Source organism: Biomphalaria glabrata, chromosome 14, assembly GCF_947242115.1.
Source record: "Biomphalaria glabrata chromosome 14, xgBioGlab47.1, whole genome shotgun sequence".
In the NCBI taxonomy this organism is placed as follows: domain Eukaryota; kingdom Metazoa; phylum Mollusca; class Gastropoda; family Planorbidae; genus Biomphalaria; species Biomphalaria glabrata.
This window is the reverse complement of record NC_074724.1, coordinates 9794806-9813975: the sequence shown is the minus strand read 5'-3', so window position 1 is coordinate 9813975 and position 19170 is coordinate 9794806. Positions and strand designations below refer to the sequence as shown.

Below are 19170 nucleotides of genomic sequence, written 5' to 3'. Positions count from 1 at the left end.
ACAGGATTTATATTTCAATTATTTAATATATTTTAATATGCTGTAGGTATTGATTCCCTACATTTTAAATAATACAAAATACACTAGTAATTTTATAAACACAGGAATATTTCCTAAACCTGTTAATTCTACATATACCATTTTTTTTAATATGAAAAAAGAATTAAACACAAACTAGAAGTTAACAAAAATACATAACATAATACATTATGTATGAAATAGCTAAATCAGTTTGATGATATAGAAATTTTAAACTCCTTAAAACAAAAATGCTACATACCAATTACAGTGGCATACACAACTAGGAACACATAACAAGAATGTGTAGGTACGTGCACAAACTCCTTAATTGTTTTCATTTCGTTGATTTAACGGTATCGATTATTTTTTTTTGTATGTACACATGTAGATAGACAAATGATAATACACTACCTGATTCTTGATATCTAGCCAAGATTTTAACTTTGCTTTACATGTTTAAAGATAATCAATACAAACTATTGAAGCTAATTGGCACTTTTTAGCGGCCCCGAGATGGGAAAAGACGCTATTAGTTTTGTGTGGAATGTCTTTCCGTCTGTCCGTCTGTCCCGTTTAGATCTCGTACACTAGAAAAGATAGTGAAAATCCGACATCATAATATTTTAGACCATTTAAAGTTCTGAAGCAACGGCTACTTTTTTTTTTCTGAAAGCAAAAAATCTAATTTTTTAAATCACTTATGCAAGCAGTTTTTTTTTTCATAAAAATACACCACTTTTACAGCTATTCACTATTAATATTAACAAACACTGAAGGCTTTAGTTGGGGGAGTGTATATCTACTATATTTTTGCACATTTATGCCAATGGTTTTAATTTTTTATTATTTTTTGAAATACATTTGTATTGCTAAGTTATGTAAGTTCTGTCATCCTATTTACTACATTTACACAAAAAAAGTTATCTTTTTTTTTTAAAGAGAAAAACATCTATTTAGTATGCAGAATTTTAAGGAAAGGTTTTTTACTTGAGGATTTCAATAAGACATTGGTCCTTTACAAAATAATTACATCAATTGGATATTCATTATAAGACATCAGTTAGGCCAGGTTTACATCTAACTTCACATTCACCTTTATTTTGGTCTTCTAGAACGCTGGGGCACCACTCAAGATATGTCAACCATATTTCTCCATTCTTCACTGTCTTTGATACAATTTCATTCTGATGTTCATTTTGGAAATATTCAAACCTGCCTTTTTTACCTGCCTGGGTGGACAACTTCGGGGGCCGATTTTGAGTTTGTGTCTCCACACAAACTTTCTTTGTAACCTTTTGCCTTTTCTGAATGCGAAAAATCTAATTTTTATAATCACTTATGTAAGCCATTTTTTTGAAAATGAAAATACACAATTTTTACAACCATTCACTATTAATAGTAACAAACACGGAAGTCTATTTAGTAAGGGAGACGAATATTTACCCTATTTTAAATACATTTATGACATGGGTTTAAGATTTTTTGTCCAAATAAAATATTTTTTCCACGATTGTATTGCTATAATAAGGACTGTCTTAATAACTACTACATTTACAAAAATATTGTTTTCTTGATATAACAAACTTTATTTTTTATTTCATTTTTTATGTCAAAATAAAATAGTTAATGTGAATGCAAGTTGCACTTTAAAAAATGTAAGCTAACTTTTATAATCTAATATCTACATATGTCACTCTCATGAACTTAATCAATGTTTATATGTATTATATCATTTCTATATTATTTTTTTTTTTTTGTTTCAGGATCTAAGAGCTTAATTAATAATTTCAATTTTTTATATTTTTTTCTAATTTAATTACACAGGTTAGTGGTGGCATATTTAAATAATATTAGCACTTTTTATTTGAAATGTAATAAACATAGAATGTATATTTAACATTTGAAAGTAACCTCTCATCAAATCTAGTCACACATGGCACACTGCAGTATTCATTAATATATTGGTAATGATAATGCTGGCATCTAAAACATTACTGTTGATTGAACTTATTTCTTGCTCATCAATTAACTTTTATCAAGGAGCATATGGTGAGTAGTCAATAGCAACAATAATTGTGACGTCAATTGTGTTGTTTTTTTTTTTTTGTGTGGAATATTTATGTATTTTTAAAAACGAAATATGTAACTATGCTTCACATCAATATAACAATATCATAAATATTGAATGTACGATGTTTGTATGTGTGTATGTAAGTATGGATTGTATGTATTATATAAATGTCCTGTATAGAAATCAAAACTTGATAAAACTTTGTATTAATGTTCCTTAGACCATGACGGAGACCCTAGTGTACGTTTAATGTTCTTTCTAAATCGGTTAAGCCTAAAATATAAAAAAAAAGAATTAATAACAGAGTTTGTTAGATAACACAAACTCAGAAGTGGCTTCCGTCGGAGTCGGATACCTATCGTCTATTAGTTTCAAGCGTATGTCTGGGGTCGTCGGGCGACACCAAGGAGGAAGGGGATGAAAACGTTGAATATTTTGTTGGTTGGTGGAGAGGCAATCTTTATCAGGTAGTCTAGTAGCATGATGCATAAAAGACTGCACCTGGATATGTCTTCTGCATTTCCAACCAACTACTAGTTTTCTAGCTGGGTAGTATTCATCCAGCCTTTTATAACGCTCATAGCAGGTCAGTACTGACCTTTCCCTCCTAAGGTTTAGTGGACCTATATTAGCCATTATTTCAGCCGCATTTACTGGGATTTTATAAAGATTCCACAGACAAATCTCAGTGCTTGGGACTGTACTTTATCAAGTTGTTCAAGAGCTAAGTGTGTCTATGTGCATGTTCTGCAAAAATTATGTTTTACTGATTTTGACCTAGCATAAATTCAATGTTTCAGTAGGACAGCTCTCAAAATGGGAAAGGAAAGCCCTTATTGAAAACAGGCGCAAAAAGCGTAAAGAAAACTGAAATAGACCGACGGTGGACAACAGCTTTGTCTGCACGAGATTCGGAACAATATGCAGGTCGCAAATTAGTTTCATAGTCATGTAACACACTATAATCACCTTTAATTTTCACTATCAAAGACATTCATTTATTCATATTGGATTTGTTATCTTTTTTTGAAATTCTTCTTTTCTTTTTTTCCCCATGATTATTAATCCTTTGCATGTTTGCATATTTTGTGTATGTAAATGGATAAACTTTCAAATAATGAAATTGTAAAAAGTAGTTTTTTTTTTATATTTAAATATCGTTTTTTTTTAGTCTTAATGGTGGTTTTGCCCTTTTTTTTTAGCGGCCCCCGTAAGGGGAAAAAGCCGCTATTAGGTTTGTGCAAAATGTCCGTCTGTCCGTCTGTCCGTCTGTTACACTCAGATCTCGAAAACTAGATGAGATATGAAAAATATTATTTCATCATTAAATCCGGCTTGAAAAGTTTAGGTGCAACGGCTGCTTTTGGTTTTCTAAAAGCAAACCGTTTAATTTATAAAATTAATTATGCAAGCGATTTTTTCATAAAAATACACCAATTCTAAAACAATTACGTAAATGTAAGGGAGGCAATGTTACAATATGCTAACAAAGATGGACAACTTTTGTGTATTATCAGTATCACTAAGTCAAATAAATTTTTAAAATGTACAGGAAATGTTTACAACAAATACAAATAATAGTTAAAGACGTTTTTTCTGGTCAACTAGCTGCTAAAATTACAAGAAAACATTTCTGTTTGTTTATAAAGGCTAATAATGCACTTTGTATGTAAATATCACGCACATTTTTTTAAATGGACTTTTTATGCAGCGATTTTCGTGCAGTAGCGTAACGTCGCAACATGATCAGGTGCTAAACCAATTCCTTAAACTTTTTAAAAAAATCAGATTTTATTTATTTTTTGTTTAGTGCCCCCATCCGAATAAAAAAAGCTTATTTTTGTGCGTTTTGTCTGTTAGTCGGTCTGTCCGTCACGATTAGATTTAAAAAAACTAGAACTCTAAAAGCTATTGAAAATCTGATTTACCCTTTAATGTTCCTCCCATAACATCTCAATAGTTTTAAGTATCTAAAATTGATTGTTCCGGATTTTTTTGTGCAAAACTAATCAACGCCAACAAATGTTTGTTTGCTCTTCTAATTTATATTACATTCAATTTCCATGCTTAAACGTTGCAAAAACACATTATCAATAATATGTTGTTCCGTTTTTTATGTAAATAGCATATTAATGCTAAATCATAAACTCTATACTGACTTATATTTCATTAAGTGTAAAAATGTTCCGGATATTGTTTTATAAAACATGAATTATGCATAATGATTGTTTGAAATCGCATAAGGCTTTTAAAAAAAGTAATTTACTAGAATTGATTACTGAAAATTACTTTTTAGACATTTAATTTTCTTGTAAAACATAACATAGAAGTTTTGTAATCGATAAAGAAAGTTCCGGATTTTGTTTCTTACAAATCGTCGCCAGAAATTTCCGAATTTATTTAAAAATCTACTAACGCAAAATAATTGTTTGAACTCCCTCTTCTAATTAATAAACAAATAATCTTCTCATTTACGAAATAATGTTTTTACGGATTTTTATGAAAAATATTTTAACTCACTACTCTCTTACAGTACATTTAACTTTCTACCTAAAACATAAAAAAATCTAATTATCGTTAATATTATGTTCCGATTTTTAAGGAAAACAGAATCCAAACACCAAAGTAAGGTATGAAAATCTCTCCACGTGGCTGTAGTACATCTAATTTTTATACGAGACCATCCAAAAAATTTAATTAACGGTATTACATTTATCTGAAATTCTCTTTTTCTTTTACTATTTATACAAACATCCGGAACAATCTATTATATAAACTTTTCAATTGTGTTCATACCTAAAAATTATTGCGATGTTTTGAAACGTAAAATAAAGGTTAATCAATTTTTAATAACTTTTAGTTGTTTTTTTATATCAAGATAACGGACAGACCGACTGACAGACAAAACGCAAAAACAATGTGGCTTTGATCCTTTTTAAATAAATTCTATTAGAACTCAGTGCACCAATGTCTATAAACCCTCGTTAAATATCTCGTGTAAATAAAGACATTTTTTTTATGGTACCGGTACTAGCCTATTGTGAGGTAATGGATTTTTTTTTCTTTGACGTCATATGAATGGACTCTTTAAATGTAATGTTAAAAGAACGCACTCGGTGCACCAATGTCTATGAACACTCGATAAAAGGCTCGTAATGATGAAGGCGATTTTTATTCTAGCTAGGCCGTGTGACGTAGTGTTTTTTTTTCCTTTGACGTCATATGGAATGAATTCTTTAAATGAAATGCTTAAAGAACGCACTCGGTGCACCAAAGTCTATGAACACTCGATAAATGGCTCTTATAGATGAAGGCGATTTTTAGTCTAGCTAGGCCGTGTGACGTAGTGTTTTTTTTTCCCTCTGACGTTATATGGAATTAATTCTTCAAATGAAATGAAAAAAGAACTCGGTATAGTAATGTTTATTGAGCCTCGTTATGTGACTCGCGTTTAAAAAAGGAATGATATCTTGATTTAGATCTAATCTGTGACGATACGAAACTTGCATACATAAGTTCATTTTAGTTTTTCCCAGCAAACCGTGAGAAACTTTAATTTTTAACTTAAACAATTATTTTCTTGTCCACCCATAACTAATTTCTTGTAGGATTTATCCCCCCTCGCACGTTTCTCACGGGACGAATCTCGACATAAAACATTAACTAGCCTCTCCAGGGCTAACTTTTAATTATTGACCGCTGGACAGGTGACCAGCACACAACAAGTCGCTCCGCGGCCTAATAACTTTTCACACCTATCCCCCCCCCCCCGCAGGATACGCATCGCTCTAAGAATAGCATTGCACTCGGGCTGGACAGATACATATTCGCTTAAGACTTTACTCTCACGGTAGGCAACGAATATTGACCATAAATCTGACCTGACGCCTGACATCTCCGGTACATCGATACATGTGAGAAAATCAGATAGCTTTCTTCCCCACCCGTTAAACGAAAAGTCCCATCTATATATAGAGAGAGACCAAAGCATTCCAAATTAGGCCCGCTAGGATTCATACAGTCTCCTCTGTTAGGAAGTTTAGTTGTGAGGTTTCATTGGGACAAACGGCCTGGTTGCTACCCCTGGTTGCTACCCCTGGTTGCTACCCCTGATTGCTACCCCTGATTGCTACCCCTGGTTACTACACACGATTGCTACAACTACCAGATCTCCATAGAAAGCTGTAACCGAGGCAGACCACACCAGATACACCCCCCCCCCCATTACATACCTGTTAGCAAGAAGGCATTGCCTACTGTCCTTTGCCCTAACATATTGCCCAGTGTCCACAGTGCCCTATACTGCCCAGTATCATCTGCCCAGTAACCGGCCCAAACTGTCCACTGCCCAATAGTTATTGCCTAATGCCGACAGACTAGAGCACCCTTCGCAGCAGAAGATAAACTGGTGTTGAGTTAGCACGGCTCTCTACGAGCTAGAGATCACAGCTGAGAGATCGTCCCACTACAACTTAGTTTGCAGCACCAACCATCTCTATTGCTAAACAGGCAGCGGCCTCACCTATAGAGCCAGCTTGCCTACAGCATAGGGATATCCCGAGCCGACGTCCTAAGACAGAGCCGGATGACTCATCCTTCTGAGTGCCAGTCCTACGACCGCCAGAAGACGACCCAGGAGCTAGCAGCTAAGAAAAATAAGTAGCAGACATAGGAACATTCTTCTCCTCCAATCACTCAATAATTAGCAATCCATGATGAGCAGTTATTTTAGATATTAGCACCTTTACTTCTTTTATTTTCTTAATTATAATTTTATTTGATCACTTTCCTTTGTAAACTTTCATTCATTAAATTATTCTTATTTATGAACTTATAATATTGGTCTGTTCTTACTGTTAGTTGCGGTGTGCCTGTACAAAATCTTATGTGTGAGCGGGATAAAATTAATAAAATTTCCCCTAGACATAAATAAACAAGCCAAATATTAACTAATTAACATCTCGTCACATAATCTAGATTTTTTAAACTAGATCTAGATTTGTATTACAGTATATCTAGATCTGGATTTATATTCTAATTAAAATTATTTTAGAGTCTAGATCTAGAATTTCTAGATTTAGTTTAGACTAAAATAGACTAGATTAAGATGTAGAATTTCAATTTCTAAACTTAAAGTGTAAAAAAAAAGTGTAGATTTTCATTTCCAAACGTTTTGATCAATATTGTAATGTTTTAATATACTAAAACTAATCTACTATTTTTTTATTAAATTTAAATTTAAATTTACGGCAAATGAATCTTTGAAACATTATTACTTTTGACCATCGGATGGCTGCCTGGTCGTGCGGTTTGCGCGCTGGACTGTCGTTCAGATTTATGGATGGCCCAGGGTTCAAACCCTGCCCGCTCCCATCCCCCGTCGTCCTGCGGGAGGTTTGGACTAGGAAGTAATTATCTTCAACTCTGAAGGAACATCCGAAACGTGTAAAACATTTTACATCAAAATTAAATCACCTCTTGAATATTATTTGCGAATATGCAGATCCGACAGGGATCCGACTTCGACGGGGGCCGCCTCTGAGTTTGTGTAACACAAACTCTCTTTGTAATCTTGTTTCTTTTGAGTTTGATTTTGCGTTCACTTCCAATGGACACGGACACTCCGGACTAGCGGACTAGAAATGAGGCTGTAGACCGCACCACTGGGACCCCCGCCATATTCCTTTAATCTACCAGGCTAACCGGGCTGGACACGTTATTTACGTAACGGCCCCTTGAGGGACGGCGCCTAGACGTTGACATATCTTAAAAGAAATAGTCGACTAACTTGCGGTATTAAAAAATCGTTGATACCAAACGACTGCCACGCATCAAAATATTGTTAAAATGTTTAATTTACCAAGAAAATCTCAAATATGCAAATTTCGTTTCTGTGTTTTAAATGTGACTATCAATATAAAGGGAATGAAATTACTTCTTTAAAAGTATTGCGTACAGATGGAATGTTGAGACAAGCTCTTACCACTAGATTGACAGTCTTGGTCCGCGAACGAGTTTCGGCTTGCATAGTTATGGATCTAGGAGTTCAATTGAGTCCTGATATGTATGTCATTGCTATTTTGAATAGCGTAGAGCAGTGGTTCCCAAAATTTTTTTGTCTCGTAGACCCCTTGTCATGTTTTCCAGTTTTAAGTAGACCATTTGCAATGTTTTGTAAGATTTATCAACTTGAAATGTTTTTTTCTCTGTGGTTTCTTGGACATATATATTTATTGATGAAATTCAAATTAAATGAAGCATAATAAAATGTAATTTGGACGGACAACTTTGATAACAAAATTCCATTATTATACTTTAATTTAGCTTGGCTGAATATTATAAATTCTCAATTAGATGATGCTTGACTGTTGTCAATTTGAAAATTGAGAAAATGTATCCCGTTCGTTAATTTCATATCCTCACTAGAAACACTGAGATTGTGACTTCATTTGGATGAAATTCATCACCTTGTAGCTGCAAGTCAACCTCGTGAAATTTATGAAACAAGTCTGTTCAATAGACTATATCCGATTACTGCTTATTTTTTTTGGTTTTAAACTTGAATCTTTAGCACACAAGAACTCAGAAAACAATATTGTCAAACAAGCCTTTCAACAACTATCATACTTCAGTGTGATGGAACAACAGATGAAAGTTTCAGGCAAAGAGCAGTTCTTTATGGATTTCATGATTCATAACAAAATAAAATAAAACAATATTAACACATATTATTGGACAAGATTGATTAGTCCAGCTTTTTTTTTTTAGAATTATGTCGCTTGCAAGTAATTGCATAATAACCTTTCATTGTCCTAATTTATTTGAACATTACATCTTTTAACTGTAGGCTATTGTTGCTTAGATAATTTTTTATCATAGAATCAGATATAGAAATGTGTAAAACAATTTTTTAAAACCTCTTCAATGGATAGGCAAAGTTAATTATTTGCTTTAAAATTCAGTTTATTAGGCCTAAATAATAATTTTGTAAGACGCTCACAACCTCTTTTCTTTTGTGATGTTTAATCAAATTTTTTTTCTATTGTGTGTCTATTCTGAACTTAAAATGTTGGAAAGTATTTCAAATTTTAATCTATTTTATCGTATTGGCATTGTCTCCAATGATGTTACACCATAGATGGTTTCATAGCGACTTAACTTACAAATTTGTTACATAAAAAACACAGACACTCGCTCGTTCGACAAGGAAGGAATGAAACCTAATTTCTAATTACCACAATTTATTTTCAACAGTTCTTTTTAGATTCGGCATTTACAAAATTATTTTCACGTAGAGGCAATTAATCAATTTAAAATAAGAAGGTAAAATTAAAAAATAGATAACAATTCATTTCACTAATAGGGTTAATATACAAAAGATTAACTAAGGTACAAATCATTAATGGGGAATGAAATTGAAAGTCTCGACATGCTTAAATGAGTTCCACTATCGTAGAATCCCATTTACTGGTCATAGACCCCCAATTTATTTTTTAACTTTCGTAGACCCATTGGAAGTCATTGTAGACCCCTGGGGTCTATATAGACCACTTTGGAAATCACTGGCATAGAGCCATTCCAGGAACTCGAGATAATGATTCAAAGAAGTAAAACAATTATAACGCTGAAGTTAAAATGCTATTAGCAACAACACTAATGATGGGAGAAGGGAAATGTACATATAATTATGCAATAGCAATTTGAAACAAAAAAGACACAAGTCTCAGATCTGACCTAATCATGAGTCGCACTGTGTAGCAATAGGAAACAAAATCAATAATGGCACTTCTAGTAGTTCTATTCGTTGGACTAATTTTTTGCTCTTTGGTGAAAACGAACTTGGAACAGGTAGAAAAAGGTGAGTTTTCAATAATACGAATAACGATGTCGATCATTGACTTGATAGCCATTTTTAGAGTCTTTTTCGTAAAAGTAAATTATATACCACAGTATCACAAAAAAGAAAAGAAATACACAAATATTTAAGGAAAAATTTGTAAGAATCATTAACAAAAAGAATGTAAATAATTTATTATAATACAAGAGCTTATTACTTTTTGTTACAGATATTTTTCTTTTCTTATGAAAAAAAAAAGTATAGTCCCAAGTAGTGTTGAAATTGTTCGTGGTATTTAAATGAATAAATGTGCACATTAAAGACAAATGGCTCATTTTTTTTAAGCTTGTCATATAAGTGGGGTAGGTGGTAGAGTAGTGAAGGACTTGACTTCCAAACCAAGAAATCCCTGGTTGGAATCTTGGTGAATACTGCAATTCTCAATTTTTACTCAAACGGGTAACTGACTTTAGTTGTGGAAAGTAAAGCTTGTTGACTTGTTGTGTGAATGACATTTGTTAATTGTTTGTCATACAGGCTGATGAATGATAGGTCATAGAATGGAAAGAGAAACGGATGTTGTTTTTTTTTGTTTTTTTTTTGGATGACCATGAGTCCATACAACTCTAAAAGGTACCTGGATTTAGTTGGAGAAATGTAAGGCGGTTGGTTGTTGTGCAGGTCACATGACACCCTAGTTAACCGTTGGTTATAGAAACATATGACCTTGACATCATCTCTCCTTTGGATTAGATAATGTCAAAGGGGAACTTTAATTCTTATCGATTTTACCCAAACACCAGTGGGCAACTGACACTAGTAAAGACAGTTGGTCGTTGTGCCTGATTCAGATGTCCTGAAGGTCTGAGAACGTCCAGTTCCCTATTAAAGGACCTCTTGACCAAGGAAAGGCTTTTATCCATGGCCAGGATGAGGCATCGGCTCTTCACCAATCCCTCTGTCCGAAATCCCGCCTTATCCGAAACGATCATGTATTCACGTCTGGTATGTCGCTAGTCACGACCCCCTTGAGCCACCCACGAGTTCCCTCTCCCGTGCGCGTGGGGGCCTTTCGTATGCCTATAATGTCCCACCGAACCCGTGCGAGGGTCCATCACAGCGCGTATGGCCCCCGTTAGGGAACGAATCGATGGGGTGGGGGGGGGGGTTGGACGGGTTAGCGAGCCTTTGTTACATCCCTACCACGTGCAGTGTACAATCTCTCGACCGTACGTGTGGTAGCCCACTGAGAGCTATGTGTGCTACCGTGCTTGGCCTATCCATTTCCCTTGGCGGACGTTTCCTCCGGAGGGCCACGAAGAGGCGACGGGAGCTGGAATTCCTCCGGGGTCTTTGTGCCTAAAATTTGTTAAGCGTCGGACATAGAAACTGACTGACAGATTCGTACGATCTGAAAGTGAAAATTCACTATTTACCTTCTGTGTATGTGTGACAATGTGTCAAAATAATTTGGCATGATTGGTTGATTAACTGTAACTACAAAGAGCTTTAATTTGTAATGACTATTTTTTTTTAATTTACTCTATTTTAAGAAATAGTACTTTAACTTCCTTTCATTTAGTATCCGACTGTAAGCCTTTTGAAGAGAATCAGCCTCATATTTGGAACATTCTATGGATTGCGCGGCAAGATGAGAGTTCAGAGGTCGCCGTGGAAAAAGATGGCGTTATTTATGCATCATGTGACCTTGACACGAGCTGTATAAATTATTTTGATCATCTGACGATCACTGATGTTCAGTCAACCAGTGATGGTCCTTTAAGAATTAGACACAAAGTCCTTAATGCAACCAGAAAGGTCGAAGGTTTTTGGTCTATAAAATATATTCAAGGTGTCCAATCGGAAAGGTCTCTCGTGAGCAGCTGTTATCTACGTCCTTATGGTAAGTATATAACTCTAAAACACAAGTAATTATAGGCTAGAAATAATCATTTCAATAAAGATTTAACAATTTTTTAAAAGATAATTAATTATCTGAGTTTTACAGTTACTACTATTTTTTTTTTATTTAGTAAACTTCAATATAGAAAATACATCTAAAAATAAAAATATACTCATTTTTTTAATAAATTGTTGTTTTTTTACAAAACCAGAAAATAAATCAAGGTTAATAAATTTTTAATTATTTTATGCGTTTCTATTAAACAAAAGGTTAATCGAAATTAGTGTGAGTTTCAGAATGAACAAAACGTTTAATTTTCTTGTCGCTTATTTATTTGTAAATGAATCACTTCAATTCTTATTTATATTATATTTAATAAATTCACCCAGCTAGGGTCACCAATGTCGACTGCCAAAAATATTTGACTTACACTGGCTTGGAAATTATATGCAAGTCTCAGAGAGTTTATCCCGAAGCTAAATGCCATTTTTCTGTAAATAGCTTTGAAGTAAGTCTCATCTTTAAATTGCATCAAACATACAATAGTATTTTATTGAACAAAGACTATAGCATTCCTTAAACCAGATAAAGAACAAACAAATAAACAATAAAATACGTGAGCAACATATACATTTTAGTGCATCTGCGTAATATTAGAGAGTCAATGATTACGCCTTCCTTTAGTATCCACTTATGTAGCTCTATTGAGAATCATCAGTTCATTTTACGATTAGGAAAAAGTTGTGAAGCTATGTCTTCTTTTTCATGTAGCCAGCTTTTTAAATGGAACACCAATTGACGCCTTTTTTAAACCCGGGCTCATTATTTTAAGCTTTACTTTCCGTTGGCTGTGTGTGTGTCTGTAGAAGGGGGGGGGGTGTTGTTATATAACCCATAATTAGGAAAAAAAATATTACCCATAGTTTACTACTATTTAATATCTTTGATGTATTTTAGTACTTTGACTTTTTTTTTCTTTTATACACTCTATTTTAGTAGGGATTAAAAGAAAAAAAGAATTTACTTCTCTTGACATATTTGTTTTAAGAACACGTATGTATCTTACAGAGTGTACTACTCAACCACACTATGCATGTCAGGTACGATCATGAAACTGTTACTGAGGGCCAGACTGTTTATTACAACACGGCGTGCAGGCTTCATATCCCTCTTCAGCTTCTCAGCAACGGAACGTACACTGTAAACGTGAACATGTATCCAGACGTCACTGGCTACGTCACTGATTCGGAATACGGCAATATGACGTCATTGGAATTTGTTATAGATGGTATACTTTTTGAACTGTTATCTACTACCATCAAACAGCGTTGACTTTATTTGGTTTCGTTAGCTATACACACATACAAGCATACACTAATTATAATGTAACGTAAAGACGTTAAGAAAAGTTTGTTGTTTTATTTCAATACAGAGAGTAGCAGCATTTCACTAGAGGTCTGTGAAGACAATTCAACTAGTCTAGTGAAAAAAGTGTGTGTGGTCAAGTCACATGACAGTACACCCCCCAGAGTAGATAAACAGAATATTATGTTGGAAAATGTGGAATCGAAATGTAAGAATAGATTCACTAATGGCTTTATTTTAAAATGTTTTAACGGGAAAACCTTTCAGCCTTATCGTGACACCCGTTCGGTAATACGGTTAATATGGAAGAAAAACAGAATCTCCCAAGTACGTAGTACATATCCATGGTGGTGATGGAACAGACCCCCAAACACCGTTTCTTAAAGGGACGTTTTATGGCGGATACATGCAGGGCTGATAAGGTACAGATCACGAACAAGGGGTAGTTACTTCGGTGTGTTCAGCCTTCGACCTCAACTATAACTAGAAGCCTGGGATACAAGTCACAGGTAAAAGGGTTAAAACTAATAAATTTGAATCTCTTATAGACATAACGATTGCTCAGACTGGCCAAAGAAAGAGAGATTTTATGGAATTGTAATTACAAGATTCTCCATCTACATTGACATTTAGAAAGTTTTTTTTTTTCTTATTCGAATACGTTGCTATAGATACGCATGTTGTTTCCCGTTTGTTTTTGTTTTCTAAAGAAAGGAGACTTTCATTCTCAGTGCAAGGAAAGTGTGACCTAGAGACAATACAGAACGACATCAATATTGTTTGCAGTTACGAGCACGCTACACCAGAGGGCGTTCAATGCCAACTTTTCCTTCAACAAAGCGAAGTAAGTAAAATCATGTTAAGAAGTTGGTTTTAAAGTTCTGCTAATAAAGTATTATTTCAAACGACTCATGTGTAATGTTTGATGACTGAATATTTAGTAAAAGATTTGTAGAAAAAAATATCCACAACTCTTTCCATGTTGTAGCTTCTTAATTCGACAGACAGAATGAACTACCTAAAAAAATTATAATGAAAATAAAACAATAAAAAAAAAACATAGCACGCAAAGAAAAAAAAACAAGATAAAGGAAAATATATTTGGCTGTAAAATGTGTTATTTTTCTACATCTAATTTCTCTCTCTCTCTCTCTCTCTCTCTCTTCCTATATATATATATATTTATAGTTAATGTTTGATGACTGAATATTTAGTAAAAGATTTGTAGAAAAAAATATCCACAACTCTTTCCATGTTGTAGCTTCTTAATTCGACAGACAGAATGAACTACCTAAAAAAATTATAATGAAAATAAAACAATAAAAAAAAAACATAGCACGCAAAGAAAAAAAAACAAGATAAAGGAAAATATATTTGGCTGTAAAATGTGTTATTTTTCTACATCTAATTTCTCTCTCTCTCTCTCTCTCTCTCTCTCTCTCTCTCTCTCTCTCTCCCTATATATATATATATTTATATATATACCCGTAATGGATAATCGAGCGAAGGTACCATTAATGGAGGTTTTGTGTGGAGCACTCGGGACTCATATAGTATGGCTTCCTTTAGAGGTGATGCGACTGTATATTAACTCATTAAAATGAGAAAAATGTCTGAGCATTAGCTGTGGTCGGAGTCATGTCGCACAATCAGCTGTTCCCCCACTGTCCACACAGATGATTTATCCAAAAGAACAGCTAGTTCCGATACAGTTTGTGTTCAGCGGTGTCGCAGGCTCTGCCAAGGTGTAGCGCTGTTTGATGCAAACTGCTTAAAGGTCGCCGGCTCCTGATTTTTCCTCAGGATTGACACCCGAAAGCCTTCCCCATGATTGTGTGCAGCTGCAAGGTAGGGGTTGGAGTTTTTCTTCTCCAAGGGAAATTTTAACCACCTTTACATGTGAATAGAATGTGTCTCTTCCTTTCTACCCTCCCTATGCCTCACACTAATGGCCAGCATGTCTCCAAACACTTTGTTTCTCTTCATATAGAATCAATCATTAATTGTGGATGCAGTATCTGAAAGTCTAGTTGATGTCTCCAATAAGTTCAATTCCTATAAGAGCCTGTGTTCTTTCGTTGTATACGGAGATTTCCTTAGACCAGGACTCTACAGTGCTTACGTCTCAGCAACTGCAAAAGAAGTCCAGGGGAGATCAAACAAGAACATCACGATATATTTCGAGCTTGGTAAGATTGTCTAACCCTATCTATCAGATAACGTTTGGAAGAGAAGGTTAGGAATGGAGACAGAAAGTCATTTTAATTAGTAAGTACTTTTTTTATTTTATTCAGAGGTCAAGAGACAATCAGAGTCCATAAAATCTCAGGAGGTCGTCTATGAATCAATCGCTATGAATGTTCTTTTTGTGGCACTAGCACTGGCAGCTTTGATTACAGTAGCCGTTATAGCCTTAGTAATAAAATACAGTAAGTTATATATATATATATATATACATATATATATATATATTTTTTTTTTACTGTTTTATATATTTCTTTTTATTAACTATATATTCTATCCCTCTGTATAAAAATAAACTAACAAAATCTTTCATCAATCTATAAGATAATTGAAACCAGAAGAAAAAGTATCACAATTGAATAAATTTGTTAAAAAAATTTTTATCGCATATTTCAGAATTGCAATGTCAAATGACCTGTCCAAAGCAACAATCGGGCAAAAAGGCAGACCATGATTATGAAGTAGTGAGTGACGTCCAGCAGTGTGAGTCTTTCAGACAAGAAGAAAGTCCAATGCTGAACGAAACTCAGATGGAAAGAGAAGAACGGAGCGGCAGCGAACCAGAATACATTGTAATACAATAATGTTACTAAAGTAAATGTATTAAATATGAAAGATACACGTGTGCCTGTGTGGATCAATTTCTCAATATATACATATCTGCATTTACCGAGCTTAGATCAGAAAACACATTATATGACTTATAGCGAGTTACAATTTAATCAAATCGGATACACTTAACCGTAAATGAATATCATTCTCATATAGAGATACTTTATATAGGGTATTATCTACATTCATACATTAGCTGTCCCTCATCTGTACAGTGTACTACAAATGTTCTTTTGTTTCAGTTTTTGGCTGTACTGGTCAAATATTTAAAGAAGGCTTGCTAATTTAGTCATTTTAAGTTTTACATATTTCTAAGTCCTTATTTGCGATCATAATTATTTGACCCTAGCATAAAAAGTTCCTCTTTTAGATCTTACTATCTATAGGGTATGTGATGCAAAGGTCATCTGTGTCCGTACCAAACGTTATACGATGGCCAGTACAACGACCAACCGCCTTCACTTTTACCAACTAACGTCAGGTACCCATTTAAGCTGGGTTACTTACTTAGACTTAGGTCCTCCCGCGTAGTTAGGCGCATTGGGCGGCTAGCTGTCTCCATAAAGATCTGTCATTGGCAATGTCTGAAGCCTTCTCTCACCTGCTGTCCACTGTTCTCAGGTCCTCCAAGAAGGTGTGACGCCAAGTTATACGAGGACGTCCCTGTTTGCGCTTTCCTCGTATTGGCATCCATGTCATTGCAACGCTTGGTTCATTTTGTCGTAGAACATGTCCCGCAAATCTCATGCGACGCTCTGTCACAACCTCACTAAGTGTTCGACTCCCAGTTCGGCATACGTTTTCCTTGTTTGAGACCCGATCTGTCTAACTGACTCTCAAAATCCGTCTCAGCCATTTTTGTTGATCTGTGTGGACTCAAATAAAGATCTTAAAATAAAAAAATATCAATCTTCACCAGAATTCAAAACCAGAACCTTTCGGAAGCCATGCGCTTTACTACTCATTTACCGCTACTCCGACTCAAGCACTGGTGTAGGTGAATCTTTAAGTCTGATTACTTAGCATGTACAACTTTTTTCTTACAATGTTTGTTGTAGTCAAAAAAAAAATGTTTGTTTTAAATTCTTTCCCTGATTCCAAAAAAAAAATAAATAAATAATTAAGCAGTACTTTGCAATTTCTTTCTCTACTAACTAAAATTTGAGCCTTTTTTTCAGCGTAGGGTTACATAAAATAATGTGTTGGTAGGTGAAGTGTATAAATATATAAGAGTTTATGATATCATTTCCTTTACATTATACGATTACATTCAATAACTTCAATTGTTAATTGAAACACCAGAAACAAAAAAAGGCAAAGTTTTTTTGTTTTAAATTATTGTTGTTTAGGTCTTATGCTGTTATTGTTATTTTAAATAACAATGTATATTCCAATGCACATATGTACCTAATGTATTTATATGTTTACACTGTTCTTTTATTTTCCAATTATATATGTACGTGTCAGTATGCCGAATAAAATATTCTATCGGGAGAGCAAGCCTGCCATAGTCTGCCCAAACCTGCTTTTGTTAAATACTTAAGTTGTATACTTTCCATAGAGCTGTCTGGTTGTCCATCCTCTGTTTAATCAGTCCGGTGAGAGGAAGCTTTTGTTCGCTTGTGCTTCCTAGAATTTCAAGAGCCGTTAGATCAACTCAACCTGACAGTTTCAAACGTTGTACCCTGCCCTTCGCCACCCCCCCTCCCCCCGCCATCTTGCGGAAGATTAAGACTTGGATGTTATAATCTTAAATGCTGGAAAAACATTCGAAACAAGTTTTTAAAAAAGCCAATGGGACAAGCTAAATCATTGACTTCACCTTCACCTACCCATAATCTGTTGGACCGTTGGGGCACCTCACCATCTTTCTCCATTCCTCTCTGTCTTTTGCTTTAGATATCTTATTATTTTATCTTCCCATCGCTTTTATGTGTGCCTCTTCTTGTTCTTGCTGGTACTGTTCCCTGAAGGAAGGTCTTGGCAAGAGCCGAAGACCTTGTAATATGACCATAGAGTTTTAGTCTCCGTTTTTGTGTACACTAGTTATCAGGTCCTCGTGGGGTCCAATGGCTGTAGTAACCCAGTCTATAATCTCTTGGTTTGTGATGCGATCTTTAAATCATTGTCATATCGTCTTATAACTAGAGGTGCTAGGATAATAATATAATAAGATAATATAATACAACATAAAGATATCTACTTCAGAACTATTTCTCAATCTATAGTTTGATATAATCATGCTACAACTGACCCTAGCACTAGTTAAAAATGATAATATCTATATTTTCTCAAGTTTGTTTTATTTAATGCACAGATTAATAGGTAACGATTACTGATCTATTACTCCTGTCGTAGTAGAGGCTTGACAATTTTAATTCATTCATAAGATAAGAGCAACATTAAAATGCCCCATCTTCACACAAACAGAATTTATGGATGCTTTTTATTCGTGTTTGAGTTATTATGCATGCTAATTTAAAGTTAAAATGTTGTAATTGGAAAATGCGTTTAAGAATAAAAATTATACATGACCAGAGCAAGTGCCATAGACTATGCGTATGTTTGTGTATTAACAATCTGTTTAACGTACCAACAGTATTATACTATTTTAGTATTAAGCTATTCAATGTTATGGTAATTGATAATGAGCCTACCTTTGTAGAATGTCAATGTGGATCATTGTTTTAAAATAGTAGAATTCGAGAGAGAAGTATGCACCCATGTTGATTATTCACACTTTATGCTTGCACGGTGTTCTATTTATTGTATACATTTTTGTTGTCTTATTATCTGTTGCATTTTATTTTAATATATACTTCAGAATTAAAGAACATTGAAAATTACAAGTATTTGTAAACGTTTTAAATATGTACATCGATGTATTTTTTTAATTATTAGTGTTTAGCATTTCCGAAACATCCATCAGATGAAAGCCTGGGCATTACCTAAGGTCAGTTCGATGTTGTCTAAAGGTTCGGCAGGTACCCGATACAGATTTGGGATCACTGTTATGGAATGTGTTTATATGTGTGTGTGTGTGTGTGTGTGTGTGTTTCTAAGAAGATGTCGAGAAGTTAGTGATTGGTTAGCGGCGTCCAAGCTTTGATTTTGTGA

The 19170-nt window shown here is 34.3% G+C and overlaps 2 protein-coding genes across 2 annotated transcripts; both read left to right on the top strand.

The window, feature by feature from the left end:
* The first annotated feature begins 9760 nt into the window (after nt 1-9760).
* On the top strand, nt 9761-12412 carry LOC129922913 (uncharacterized). Its single transcript, XM_056011128.1, has 3 exons — nt 9761-9950; nt 11512-11832; nt 12222-12412. The coding sequence occupies exons 1-3, from the start codon at nt 9872-9874 to the stop codon at nt 12410-12412; spliced, it is 591 nt and encodes a 196-aa protein (XP_055867103.1). The 5' UTR covers nt 9761-9871.
* A 501-nt stretch (nt 12413-12913) lies between these two features.
* On the top strand, nt 12914-18902 carry LOC106052599 (uncharacterized). Its single transcript, XM_056011198.1, has 6 exons — nt 12914-13120; nt 13265-13405; nt 13929-14041; nt 15188-15386; nt 15492-15626; nt 15838-18902. The coding sequence occupies exons 1-6, from the start codon at nt 12922-12924 to the stop codon at nt 16023-16025; spliced, it is 975 nt and encodes a 324-aa protein (XP_055867173.1). The 5' UTR covers nt 12914-12921; the 3' UTR covers nt 16026-18902.
* Nucleotides 18903-19170: the final 268 nt, after the last annotated feature.

Coding starts and splice junctions, on each gene's coding strand:
- LOC106052599 (XM_056011198.1), top strand. CDS start 12,922: ATGCATGTCAGGTACGATCATGAAACTGTTACTGAGGGCCAGACTGTT. Junction 13,121..13,264: donor ATTGGAATTTGTTATAGATG/GTATACTTTTTG, acceptor ATTTCAATACAG/AGAGTAGCAGCATTTCACTA. Junction 15,627..15,837: donor AGCCTTAGTAATAAAATACA/GTAAGTTATATA, acceptor CGCATATTTCAG/AATTGCAATGTCAAATGACC.
- LOC129922913 (XM_056011128.1), top strand. CDS start 9,872: ATGGCACTTCTAGTAGTTCTATTCGTTGGACTAATTTTTTGCTCTTTG. Junction 9,951..11,511: donor CTTGGAACAGGTAGAAAAAG/GTGAGTTTTCAA, acceptor CCTTTCATTTAG/TATCCGACTGTAAGCCTTTT. Junction 11,833..12,221: donor CTGTTATCTACGTCCTTATG/GTAAGTATATAA, acceptor AAATTCACCCAG/CTAGGGTCACCAATGTCGAC.